General features: G+C 54.5%; 1 protein-coding gene across 1 annotated transcript; it reads right to left on the bottom strand.

Annotated features, from left to right (window-relative positions):
* Positions 1–4,343: 4,343 nt before the first annotated feature.
* LOC144274174 (killer cell lectin-like receptor subfamily G member 2) lies at positions 4,344–12,897 on the bottom strand. The gene is made up of 5 exons (XM_077832809.1): positions 12,837–12,897; positions 8,150–8,299; positions 5,930–6,146; positions 5,109–5,239; positions 4,344–4,354 (listed from the first exon to the last, which is right to left on the bottom strand). Exons 1-5 carry the CDS (start codon positions 12,895–12,897, stop codon positions 4,344–4,346), a joined length of 570 nt encoding a protein of 189 aa, XP_077688935.1.
* Between the last annotated feature and the right edge of the window lie 317 nt (positions 12,898–13,214).

Raw genomic sequence — 13,214 nt, 5'->3', positions numbered from 1 at the left:
AGAGGACTCCCCTCTGGACTCAGCTTCACAGTTACAAAAACAGGAATAAAACTACCTTTGTAGCATAGGAAAATTCACAAGGTAAACCAAAAGATAACCTAATGCATTTCCTTGCCTTACTTACAGTTGCTGTAATTTTAGATGGATCATTCCAGATATATTTTCAGGAGATGTATCTGCTTGGTCTCTCCCTCTGTCTGGAGAGGCAACAACAAAGAAATTCTCTCTTCCCCCTGATTTGCAAGTATCTTCTTTCCTCATTGGTCCTTCTGGTCAGGTGCTGACTAGGTGATTTGAGCTACTTAACCCCTTAGAGATAAAGCGATTCAGTACAGCTGCCAAGGAGGGATTTTATGCTACCCTTTTCTTTATATTTATGACAGTATCACATCAGCAGGTAGAGGCTCCAGCTGAGATCAGGGCCCCATTGGGCCGGGCACTGCCCAGACACACAGCGAGAGACAGTCCCTGCCCCAAGCAGTTCACAGTCTAAACAGACAAGACAGACAAAGGCTGGGAGAGGAAACTGAAGCACAGAGAGTGAAAGTGACTTGTGGAAAGTCACAGAACAGGTCAGAGACAGGAATAAACCCAGTTGTTCTGAATCCCAAGCCAGGGTTCTGTCCGCTCTTCGGCACATCAAGAATAAACACACTCTGCTTTTGCACGGTTTAACAGCAATATTTAATGTCCGTGCGATAGAAATAATCCCTCGCTCTGATCTAGAGCTGTCCAACGGTAGATCTCAAAGCACTTCACAAAGTCTCATTATCCCTGTTTCTCAGATGGGGAAAGTGAACCACAAAGGGTGTCTATACTGCAGTTAGACACCTGCGGCTGGCCCGTGCCAGCTGAAGTGGCCTCAAATGAAGGGGCTGTTTAACTGCAGTATAGTGACTGGGGCTCTGGCTGGAGCTCGAGGTCTGGGACCCCCACGAGGTGGAAAGGTCCGAGAGCCCAGGCTCCAGCCCGAGCCAGAAATGTTCACCTGGGAATTAAACAGCCCCTTAGCCCGAGCCCCATGCGCCAGAGCCAGCTGACCCAAGTATTTAACTGTAGTGTAGACCAGCGGTTTCGAACTGTGGCCTGGGACCCCAGAGTGGGTCACAACCACTGTTCCCTCTAATGATCTACATCCATGTGCGGAATGAATTTTATGTGATATGTGACACAGCCCCTCCCTCTGGGTGCACTTACCAAAGTTCATGTGGTGGGAGTGGGGCCGAGGGGTTCGGAGTGTGGGAGGGGGCTCAGGGCTGGGGCAGAGGGTTGGGGTGTGGGGGTGTAATGAGGTTAGCCGGGGCTCCTCTCTCCCTGGGGCGGCAGGGACCCCCCACCGCCTCACTAAGTTGGGGAGAAGGCCGAGCAGGGAATTAGTCCAGCCGCAGGAGTCTTCCCCCGCGGCCTTTGTGAGGGCAAAACCACAGTTAGTTGTCAGCCCAGGCCCTGGCTCAGGGCAGGGCAAGGGTGAGTCAGGCCTGGGAGAGGGGGAGGCTTCCACCCGCGAGTTGGGTGACAGGGGGACGCAGGCCTCTGGGGTGGGGCATTTATCCTTCCTGTGCCATGCCTGACCCTCTGGGGGGCGGGGTCAGAGCTCCCTGGCTCCGCCCTCTCTGGTGTCTGGAGGGGCTCGTCCCTCTGTGGGGCGGCGGCGGGGACCCACACCGCCTCGCTACAGGGGGGATGAGGGCTCTGGCTGGGGATGCGGGCTCTGGGATGTAGCCGGGGATGAGGGATTTGGGGTGCAGGCTGCCCTGAGGTGCGGTGGGGAGAGAGGACTCCCACCCCAGCCCTCTCTCACCGCAGCAGCTCGGGGCCGGGGGAGAGGCGCCTCTCCCCACCCACGGCAGCTCGGTTTGGGCTGGGCCAAGGGAGGGGCTCCTCTCCCCCAGCCTCAAATCCAGGGCTGGTGTTACACTTGTTGGGGCCCGGGGTTGAAGCCGAAGCCTGAGCCCCACTGCCTGAGGCCAAAGCCCCAGGATTTCAGCCCTGGGTGGCAGGGCTCAGGATGCAGTCCCCCATCCCCAGGGCTGGAGCCCCTGAGGTTTGGCTTTCGCCCCCCGGCCCGGGACAGCAGGACTTGGGTGGGCTCAGGCTTTGGTCCCCCATCCTGGGGCCGTGTAGTAATTTTAGTTGTCAGAAGGGGGTCGTGGGGCAATAACGTTTGAGAACCCTGGTGTAGACAAACCCAAAGAGATGAAGTGTCGTACGCGGAGTCACCCAGCAGGCACGGGGCATCCAGCCCGTCAGCCGAGGCTGGGGGCTAGAGAGGGTGCAGCAAACACCGGGGTAGCCCTTCTGCAGCAAAGCCAGGAACACAACCCAGCTTTCCATGTCCCAGTCCAGTGTGCTATCCATTAGGCCACACTGCCTCCCTCCCCGGACATCGCCATCAGTATGGTGCATTCATCCGGCCCCGATGACCAAACCCAAAATGTGTGTACGCTCGCCAGCCCTGTCTCTCCCGCAGACCAGACCAGTTCTGTTCTCTGGCAGTTAGGGACTATTTAGAAAAGCTGGACGTGCACAAGTCCATGGGGCCGGACGAGTTGCATCCGAGAGTGCTGAAGGAATTGGCGGCTGTGATTGCAGAGCCATTGGCCATTATCTTTGAAAACTCGTGGCGAACCGGGGAAGTCCCGGATGACTGGAAAAAGGCTAACGTAGTGCCAATCTTTAAAAAAGGGAAGAAGGAGGATCCTGGGAACTACAGGCCAGTCAGCCTCACCTCAGTCCCTGGAAAAATCATGGAGCAGGTCCTCAAAGAATCAATCGTGAAGTACTTGCATGAGAGGAAAGTGATCAGGAACAGCCAGCATGGATTCACCAAGGGAAGGTCATGCCTGACTAATCTAATCGCCTTTTATCATGAGATTACTGGTTCTGTGGATGAAGGGAAAGCAGTGGATGTATTGTTTCTTGACTTTAGCAAAGCTTTTGACACGGTCTCCCACAGTATTCTTGTCAGCAAGTTAAGGAAGTATGGGCTGGATGAATGCACTATAGGGTGGGTAGAAAGCTGGCTAGATTGTCGGGCTCAACGGGTAGTGATCAATGGCTCCATGTCTAGTTGGCAGCCGGTGTCAAGTGGAGTGCCCCAGGGGTCGGTCCTGGGGCCGGTTTTGTTCAATATCTTCATAAATGATCTGGAGGATGGTGTGGATTGCACTCTCAGCAAATTTGCGGACGATACTAAACTGGGAGGAGTGGTAGATACGCTGGAGGGGAGGGATAGGATACAGAAGGACCTAGACAAATTGGAGGATTGGGCCAAAAGAAATCTGATGAGGTTCAATAAGGATAAGTGCAGGGTCCTGCACTTAGGACGGAAGAATCCTATGCACCGCTACAGACTAGGGACCGAATGGCTAGGCAGCAGTTCTGCGGAAAAGGACCTAGGGGTGACAGTGGACGAGAAGCTGGATATGAGTCAGCAGTGTGCCCTTGTTGCCAAGAAGGCCAATGGCATTTTGGGATGTATACGTAGGGGCATAGCGAGCAGATCGAGGGACGTGATCGTCCCCCTCTATTCGACATTGGTGAGGCCTCATCTGGAGTACTGTGTCCAGTTTTGGGCCCCACACTACAAGAAGGATGTGGATAAATTGGAGAGAGTCCAGCGAAGGGCAACAAAAATGATTAGGGGTCTAGAACACATGACTTATGAGGAGAGGCTGAGGGAGCTGGGATTGTTTAGCCTGCAGAAGAGAAGAATGAGGGGGGATTTGATAGCTGCTTTCAACTACCTGACAGGGGGTTCCAAAGAGGATGGCTCTAGACTGTTCTCAGTGGTAGCAGATGACAGAACGAGTAGTAATGGCCTCAAGTTGCAGTGGGGGAGGTTTAGATTGGATATTAGGAAAAACTTTTTCACTAAGAGGGTGGTGAAACACTGGAATGCGTTGCCTAGGGAGGTGGTGGAATCTCCTTCCTTAGAAGTTTTTAAGGTCAGGCTTGACAAAGCCCTGGCTGGGATGATTTAACTGGGAATTGGTCCTGCTTCGAGCAGGGGGTTGGACTAGATGACCTTCAGGGGTCCCTTCCAACCCTGATATTCTATGATTCTATGATTCAGTCACAAGCCCAGCTGTCTCGGGGGGTGGCGGCTCCTAAAGACACTGGGGTCTGTTTGGCTTGGTCAGCCAACCTGCCCTCCAGCTTTCCCAGTCCATCTCCTCCTGGGCTGCCGGGCCACTGAGTAACAGGGCGTTCGTTAGCCCCCAGCCCTCCCCATAGTGCCCCTAAGCGTCGCCACCCGGCTCCTCTGACAGAGACAGTGACCCCAGAGATCACCAAGCAACACGCATGGAAAGGTTCCCTTTGGGATCGAGGGACTGATCCCCTTAGCGATGCTCTGAGGAGATAGCAAGGGGACAGCACGTCAGCATGGTAAAGCTCTGATGCCTGACTGGGGAAGCTGAGACCCCACCATTAGTGACAGGAGTTAACGATCCATTAGGGCAGGATGGGCAGAGGTGCGGATGGGAGTAATGGATGGGCCGGGGAAGAAAGCTCCGAGAGGGACCTGGCAGAGAGGTGCAAAGAAATTAATCAGGAGTGAAATAGAGGTGAAACCCCAGATCCCCACCTGGCGTGAATCCACCATAGCACCACGGAGTCAATGGGGCCAGATCCCCAGTTCGGGTCAGTCAGTGCTGCTCCATTGGAGTCCCTGGATGGATGCTGATTTACACCAGCTGGGAATCTGGCAGATTCCTCCCTCCCACGTCCGTCCGGGGCTAAACTGCCCCAGGGCTGTGCAGAGCATTACCCCTGCGGCCCAAGTCCTGCCCCCGCAGCGCCTCCAACTCCTGCTGGGACAGGTAACCCCAGAGCTTGGAATTGTTCTTCTCAATGGAATTAACCCCGTTAAACTCTTTTGCCTGTGGGAGGACTGCGAGTCAGGACTCCTGGGTTTTAGTCCCAGCCCTGGGAGAGGGGGAGACGCTGGGGGTTACAGGGAGTGGGGCTGGGAGTCAGGACTCCTGGGTTCCATTTCTACTTTGCCACACACTCACCCTAATCTCAGGCAGGTCAGTGTCTGTGCCTCAGTTTCCCCATGTGTGACATGGGGCTAACAGTGCCGCGCTCTGAGGTCTCCTCCGTACCCTGCTGAGAGCGGGACGAGGCGTCTCTCTGGCAAATCAACTGAAATGCAGAGCTGCAGGTGTCAGAACCAATCCGATTCTCGTTCACCACCCCACAGCTGTTCCCCTCAGCCGGGCCTGACACCGGGAGCCTGCGGGACAAAGGAGAGGGCCCCTGTCAGCCTGTGTGGGTCCATCACACGCAGTCGGTAGCGGCTCTTCCATGTTCCAGTGGGATCCGCAACCGTCGTCTCCTCCAGCTCTGCCCTGGGGGCTGCCCCCTCTCCCCACTGTCAGGGCCCTGGCCAGGGTCTTGAACGGCCTCTCCCTGCCCAGAGCCCAGCGACCTGCTCCCTCCTCATCCTCCCTGCTGGGCTAGACCCTGTCCATCTCCCTCCCCTGCTCCCTGTCTCCCCCCTTACCGGGCTGGGCCGACGCTGCCCCCTCCTGGTCCCCTCCTGCCTCTCTGGTGGCTCTGTGTCTCCCCCTCCCCCCTGCCCCATTGTCTGGGGGATCCCCAGGGCTCTGGCCTGGCCCCTTTGCTCTTCTCCCTCCACACCCCATCTCTGAGCCACCTCCCCCGCCCCCAGGGCTCCAGCCACCATCTCTGTGCTGGGGGATGCACAAATCTCTCCCTGTCCCATGGCCCTGTCTGCTCCCACCCAGCCCCCCTCTCAGCCGAGCTCCCCAGCCCCCCTCCTGGGGTCTCAGCATCGTCTGACACTGAACACGGCTCCCCCTGAGCTCCCAACCTTCCCCCCAAGTCCCCCCCCCCATCCCTGGCCCTGGCCCCTGCTGCCCACAGAGGGGAGGGAAAGTGTTTGACTCAAAGAATCACTCACAGGGTCTGATCCAACCGGGAGCCATCCAGCCAGGTCCAGGCCTTCTCCGAGGAGGAAACGGATAGTCCGATCCAGAACAGACATGAACCTTGTGTCAGGTCCTTTAGGAACTCCTGCAGGGAGCGTGGGACAGGCAGCTGGTGACCTGCCTGGCTCCCGGTATCAGTTACAGCAGCCTCGGGGCTGCTCTGCCTTATCCATTGCTCCCAGATGGGCCCTGGGAAGCAGAGAAGACCCACAGCGCACTGCACTCTAGCCACACTACCCATCTGCCCCCCAATTTGGGGGTTCGGAACAGGGTGGGTGAGGGCCCTTACCCCAGCTTCACATCAGCCGGAGAGGCCCCCCCCCCAGGACAGGGGAGATTCTCAGGGGCCAATGTATCCACTATAAGGCCCCTTTACACTGCCAGAATGGCCTAGTAGGGTCTTGGAGTAACTGGGGGGAAGGGGTGGTGTTAAACTGGGAACAGGAGGGGAGGCTGGGACCCAGGGGTGAATTGGAGGGTACATTGGGCCCAGATGGTAGGGAATGGGAGTGGATGGGACCGTAAAACAATCCCACTAATAAGATGTGAAACCCCCCCACACACACTGAAAAAAATTGGACAGCTTTGTATTACATTGTGTCAAGTCTCAGGGGGTCGCCGTGTTATGCACAGAGACGATGCGGAGTCCGGTGGCACCCTAAAGACTAACAGATTTATTTGGGTATAAACTTTCGTGGGGAAATACCCACTTCTTCGGATGCATGGAGTGAAACTTATAGATGCAGGCATTATTATACTGACACATGAAGAGAAGGGAGTTACCTCACAAGTGGAGAACCAGTGTGGACAGGGCCAATTCAATCAGGGCGGATGTGGTCCACTCCCAATAACTGATGCGGAGGTGTCAATTCCAGGAGAGGGAAAGTTGCTTTTGTAGTGAGCCAGCCACTCCCAGGTCCTATTCAAGCCCAAATTAATGGTGTTAAATTTGCAAATGAATTTTAGTTCTGCAGTTTCTCTTTGAAGTCTGTTTCTGAAGGGTTTTTGTTGCAGGATGGCTACTTTGAAATCTGTTACAGAATGTCCAGGGAGATTGAAGTGTTCTCCTGCTGGCTTTTGCATGTTACCATTCCTGATGTCCGATGTGTGTTCATTTCTTCTTTTACATAGATACTCTCCGGTTTGGCCAATGTACATGGCAGAGGGGCATAGCTGGCACATGATGGCATATATCACAGTAGATGTGCAGGTGAATGAGCCCCTGATGGTGTGGCTGACGGGGTTGGGTCCTCTGATGATGTCGCCAGAGTAGATATGGGGACAGAGTAGGCAACAGGGTTTGTTGCAGGGATAGGTTCCTGGATTAGTGTTTCTGTGGTGTGGTGTGCAGTTACTGGTGAGTATTTGTTTCAGGTTGGGGGCTGTCTGTAAGCAAGGACTGGCCTGTCTCCCAAGGTCTGTGAGAGTGGGGGATCATTTTCCAGGATAGGTTGTAGATCGTCGATGATGTGCTGGAGAGGTGTTAGCTGGGGGCTTTATGTGATGGCCAGTGATGTTCTGTTATTTTCCTTGTTGGGCCTGTCCTGTAGTAGGTGACTTCTGGGTACCCGTCTCGCTCTGTCAGTCTGTTTCCTCACTTCCCCAGGTGGGTATTGTAGTTTTAAGAACTCTTCATAAAGATCTTGTAGGTGTTTGTCTCTATCTGAGGGATTGGAGCAATCTGGTTGTATCTTAGGGCTTGGCTCAATTGGGTTGTATCAGACAGGGCCTGATTGAATTGGCCCTGTCAACACCGGCTCTCCCCTTGTGAGGTAACTCCCTTCTCTGCGTGTGTCAGTAGAATAATGCCTGCATCTGTGATGTTCACTCCGTGCATCTGAAGAAGTGGGTTTTTTACCCACGAAAGCTGTTGCCCAAATAAATCTGTTCGTCTTTAAAGTGCCACCGGACTCCTGGTTGTTTTTTTTATTACATTGTCATTAAAATCTTCGTGGCTGTGTATTAACCTGAACGGCCAGTAGATGTCGCTGCCCCGTGCACAGTCCCAGCGGAGGACGTCCATTCACATTCCTCGCCTGGCACCCAGCGGGGCTGGTGGCTAGATCGGTGCAGCCAGCAGGGGGCGGCGTGTCCCTGCCCTGCAGGATCCCCACGGGCTGGGACGGCCGCTGGGTTTGCACTGGCCGTGCCCGGGGCGGAGGGCGGCTCAGAGACACACGAGCTGGGGTTACCTGCTGGGCCGGGCTGGGCCGGGGGGCACAGCTGGGATCGGAAACGCTCCAGGCGGGCGCTGCATTCTGCCGTGCTGGGGTCTCTGCTCCCAGCTCCGTTGCTCCCAGGGGCTGCCGGGGTCTGTCCCTTCTCAGACACCAAGAGGGAAACTGCAAAGCAGCGTCGGTGGGAGTGAGGGCGCCCGGTCAATGTTGTGGGAGTTGCTGGTAAAAGCACCAGCACAGAGGCCTGCAGAGACACAGGGCCTGCCCCAGAGCCTGTTCTGCCCCATTGCCACTGACTCCCATGGGCTTGGGAGAAGCCTCAAAGGGACACGGTCTGAAAAAGTGTCCGGGATTGAAAAAAAATCACTGGGAAGTAGGTGCCTAAATCCCTTGGGCTTCTTTGCAAACCCAGATCGTGTTTCCACCCATTCTCACCCTCCAAACATCCCCCAAAACAGGCTGCTTGGGGATGGCCAGATTGAATCAGAGCTGGGGCCCATCTAACCCGGGAGCTCACCTCCAAGGCTGGACAGCCCCAGCTACTTCTGAGCAAGGAGGAAGACAGCCCCTAGTGGACAATGATAACTTGTCCTCCAACTTAGACCCTTCCTGCCCATCAGCTAGGGGTTGATTGATGCCTTGAAGCAGGAGGGTTTATAGCTCCTGCCAAAGCACTTGGGTACTTCCTAGCCCTCTGGCTGGTCTCGTTCCTCTTATATGTGTCCTGATCCTTCACTGAGCCCTGATAAGCTCATGGCCCCAGTGAGATCATGTGGCAGTGAGTTCCACAGGCTCATTGTAACCAAGTATCAGTTTTAAATTTGCTGCCTCTCAATGTCACTGGCCGCCCCTCCCCCAGTGTCGCATCCACGCTGCCGACTGGCGCACCCAGACAGATAAAGCTTCAGCCCTTGGTGACTCACCAGAAACCGCCAGCAAGAGCAGAGAAAGGATGAGATTCCCAGCCCCTAGAGTGACCTGAAGCCAGCCAGGACACTGAAGGGAACCTGTAACGAAACACAAGTAGAGCCAGGCTGAATTAAAGCCCAGCCACTCTAGATCCTGGCCTCAGGCCCCAGTTCCAGGAGTCAGGTGATTGTACCAGGGTCTGAGCTTTCATTTAAAAGAGAAAAGCAGTTTTCCATCCTCACGGTAGGGGAGAAAAGATTGAAAATGTGACTGCCAAGTGTTACTGACACAGCCATGCTGCCTGAGTTTGCAGAGAGCCTGCACCAATTGCTCTGAGAGCAGGGCTCTGCTCCATCAATCGCAAGAACCACTGTTTGGGAAGCTCTGCAAACCCCACCTGAAACCCTGGTTTCTATTACCAGATATGGGCAGGAAACGAGGTCTAGTAGGTTGGAACAGTGGGGCTGGGAGCCAGGACTCCTGGGTTCTAGCCCCTACTCTTGGAAGGGAGTGAGGGTTAATGGGTTAGAGCAGCGGGGGCTGGGAGCCTGGATGCCTGGCTTCTATCCCTGGCTCTGGGAGGGGAGTAAGGTCTCATGGTTAGAGCAGGATGTGTCTGGGAGCTAGGACTCCGGAGTATTGTCATGGATGGATATAAGGTGTTCAGGAAGGACAGGCAGGGCAGAAAAGGTGGGGGAGTTGCACTGTATGTAAGGGAGCAGTATGACTGCTCAGAGCTCCGGTATGAAACTGCAGAAAAACCCAAGAGTCTCTGGATTAAGTTTAGAAGCGTGAGCAACAAGGGTGATGTCGTGGTGGGAGTCTGCTATAGACCACGGACCAGGGGGATGAGGTGGACGAGGCTTTCTTCCGGCAACTAACAGAAGTTACTAGATCGCAGGCCCTGGATCTCATGGGAGACTTCAATCACCCTGATATCTGCTGGGAGAGCAATACAGTGGTGCACAGACAATCCAGGAAGTTTTTGGAAAGCGTAGGGGACAATTTCCTAGTGCAAGTGCTGGAGGAACCAACTAGGGGCAGAGCTCTTCTTGACCTCCTGCTCACAAACTGGGAAGAATTAGTAGGGGAAGCAAAAGTGGATGGGAATCTGGGAGGCAGTGACCATGAAATGGTAGAGTTCAGGATCCTGACACAAGGAAGAAAGGAGAGCAGCAGAATACAGTCCCTGGACTTCAGAAAAGCAGACTTTGACTCCCTCAGGGAACTGAAGGGCAAGATCCCCTGGGAGAATAACATGAGGGGGAAAGGAGTCCAGGAGAGCTGGCTGTATTTCAAAGAATCCTTATTGTGGTTAAAGGGACAAACTATCTGGATGTGTCGAAAGAATAGTAAATATGGCAGGCGACCAGCTTGGCTTAACAGTGAAATCCTTGCTGATCTTAAACACAGAAAAGAAGCTTACAAGAAGTGGAAGATTGGACACGTGACCAGGGAAGAGTATAAAAATATTGCTCGGGCATGCAGGAGTGAAATCAGGAAGGCCAAATCACACCTGGAGGTGCAGCTAGGAAGAGATGTTAAGAGTAACAAGAAGGGTTTCTTCAGGTCTGTTGGCAATAAGAAGAAAGTCAAGGAAAGTGTGGGCCCCTTACTGAATGAGGGAGGCAACCTAGTGACAGAGGATGTGGAAAAAGCTAATGTACTCAATGCTTTTTTTGCCTCTGTCTTCACGAACAAGGTCAGCTCCCAGACTGCTGCACTGGGCAGCACAGCATGGGGAGGAGGTGACCAGCCCTCTGTGGAGAAAGAAGTGGTTCGGGACTATTTAGAAAAGCTGGACGTGCACAAGTCCATGGGGCCGGATGTGCTGCATCCGAGAGTGCTAAAGGAGTTGGCGGATGTGATTGCAGAGCCACTGGCCATTATCTCGGATAACTCATGGCCATCGGGGGAGGTCCCGGAGGCCTGGAAAAAGGCTAATGTAGTGCCCATATTTTAAAAAGGGAAGAAGAAGGATCCGGGAAACTACAGGCCAGTCAGCCTCACCTCAGTCCCTGGAAAAATCATGGAGCAGGTCCTCAAGGAATCATTTCTGAAGCACTTAGGGGAGAGGAAAGTGATCAGGAACAGTCAGGATGGATTCACCAAGGGAAGGTCATGCCTGACTAATCTAATCGCCTTCTATGACGAGATAACTGGTTCTGTGGATGAGGGGAAAGCAGTGGACGTGTTGTTCCTTGACTTTAGCAAAGCTTTTGACACGGTCTCCCACAGTATTCTTGCCAGCAAGTTAAAGAAGTATGGGCTGGATGAATGGACTGTAAGGTGGATAGAAAGCTGGCTAGATCGTCGGGCTCAGCGGGTAGTGATCACTGGCTCCATGTCTAGTTGGCAGCCGGTATCGAGTGGAGTGCCCCAAGCGTCGGTCCTGGGGCCGGTTTTGTTCAATATCTTCATTAATGATCTGGAGGATGGCTTGGATTGCACTCTCAGCAAATTTACAGATGACACTAAACTGGGAGGAGTGGTAGATACGCTGGAGGGTAGGGGTAGGATACAGAGGGCCCGAAACAAATTGGAGGATTGGGCCAAAAGAAATCTGATGAGGTTCGACAAGGACAAGTGCAGAGTCCTGCACTTAGGACGGAAGAATCCCATGCACCGCTACAGACTAGGGACCGACTGGCTCGGCAGCAGTTCTGCAGAAAAGGACCTAGGGGTGACAGTGGACGAGAAGCTGGATATGAGTCAGCAGTGTGCCCTTGTTTCCAAGAAGGCCAACGGTATTTTGGCCTGTACAAGTAGGGGCATTGCCAGCAGATCGAGGGTTGTGATCGTTCCCCTCTATTCGACATTGGTGAGGCCTCATCTGGATACTGTGTCCAGTTTTGGGCCCCACACTACAAGAAGGATGTGGAAAAACTGGAGAGAGTCCAGCGAAGGGCAACAAAAATGATTAGGGATCTGGAGCACATGACTTATCAGAAGAGGCTGAGGGAACTGGGATTGTTTAGTCTGTGGAAGAGAAGAATGAGGGGGGATTTGATAGCTGCTTTCAACTACCTGAAAGGGGGTTCCAAAGAGGATGGATCTAGACTGTTCTCAGTGGTAGCAGATGACAGAACAAGGAGCAATGGTCTCAAGTTGCAGTGGGGGAGGTTTAGATTGGATATTAGGAAAAACTTTTTCACTAGTAGGGTGGTGAAGCACTGGAATGGGTTACCTAGGGAGGTGGTGGCATCTCCTTCCTTGGAGGTTTTTAAGGTCAGGCTTGACAGAGCCCAGGCTGGGATGATTTAGTTGGGGATTGGTCCTGCTGTGAGCAGGAGGTTGGACTAGATGACGACCTGAGGTCCCTTCCAACCCTGATATTCTATGATTCTATGACTCCTATGTTATATTCTCAACCCTGGAAGGGCAATGGGGTCTAGTGGGTCACAGCAGGGGGGGCTGGGAGCCAGGACACCTGGGCTCTATTCCCAGCTTGGGGAGGGGAATGGGGTCTAGTGGGTGTGTCCTTGTGAAAGAGATTTTCCCCTGCTCTGTATCTCATTTTCGCCCATTTGACCCACCTTTTTGGCCTCTGGAGGGGAAAGCTCCCCAGTCTCTCTCCCAATCTTGCTCTGTCACTGTGGGGATCCCCCACGCTCTTTACCTCTGTCCGCGGCGCTATCCCACCCTGTAATATAACCCCATGGCCAGACTCTGCCGGCCCCTGGCCTGTCTCTGGGGTCCCAGCCCCGGCTCTGACCCTGCTGCCAGGACATGGGGCCCGTAGGTGGGAGGAGGGGATTGAAATCGTTATCTTGGTACCCGGCTGGGGACGGGCCTTCCGAGCCGCCCCGCTTGGGCCGCAGGTTCAAGGCCGTGTAGCCCTCCTCGTCGTCCATCGTGCCCGAGTGAGAGGAGACGATGAAGGCGTGGGCCGGGGGTTGGGGGGCTGGGCTGTGAGATCGCACAGGAAGCTGAACCGCTGGGCTGCAGAGTTGTGGTTGGGGGGGGCCACGGTCAGAGTCTCTGGCCTGAATTTCCTCTCTCTGCTCTGGCAGATGTTGGCTCTGTCACGCGAAAGCTCCCAGCCAGCCCCGGACGCCCCCCGTCCTCCACTCCCTGAGGGGGATCAGCTGGCCTGACACCAGGGTGAGGGGCGCAGTGTCAAAAATCTGAGCTCTAGGGTCAGAGCCTCAGTAGGTGCCGCTCAGAATCA

Source organism: Eretmochelys imbricata, chromosome 14 (assembly GCF_965152235.1).
Source record: "Eretmochelys imbricata isolate rEreImb1 chromosome 14, rEreImb1.hap1, whole genome shotgun sequence".
Taxonomy (NCBI): domain Eukaryota; kingdom Metazoa; phylum Chordata; order Testudines; family Cheloniidae; genus Eretmochelys; species Eretmochelys imbricata.
This window is presented reverse-complemented; position numbering and strand designations above follow the sequence as displayed.

Coding starts and splice junctions, on each gene's coding strand:
- LOC144274174 (XM_077832809.1), bottom strand. CDS start 12,897: ATGGACGACGAGGAGGGCTACACGGCCTTGAACCTGCGGCCCAAGCGG. Junction 8,300..12,836: donor CAAGCGGGGCGGCTCGGAAG/GCCCGTCCCCAG, acceptor GCTGCTTTGCAG/TTTCCCTCTTGGTGTCTGAG. Junction 6,147..8,149: donor GGCCCAGCCCGGCCCAGCAG/GTAACCCCAGCT, acceptor TCTGCTTCCCAG/GGCCCATCTGGGAGCAATGG.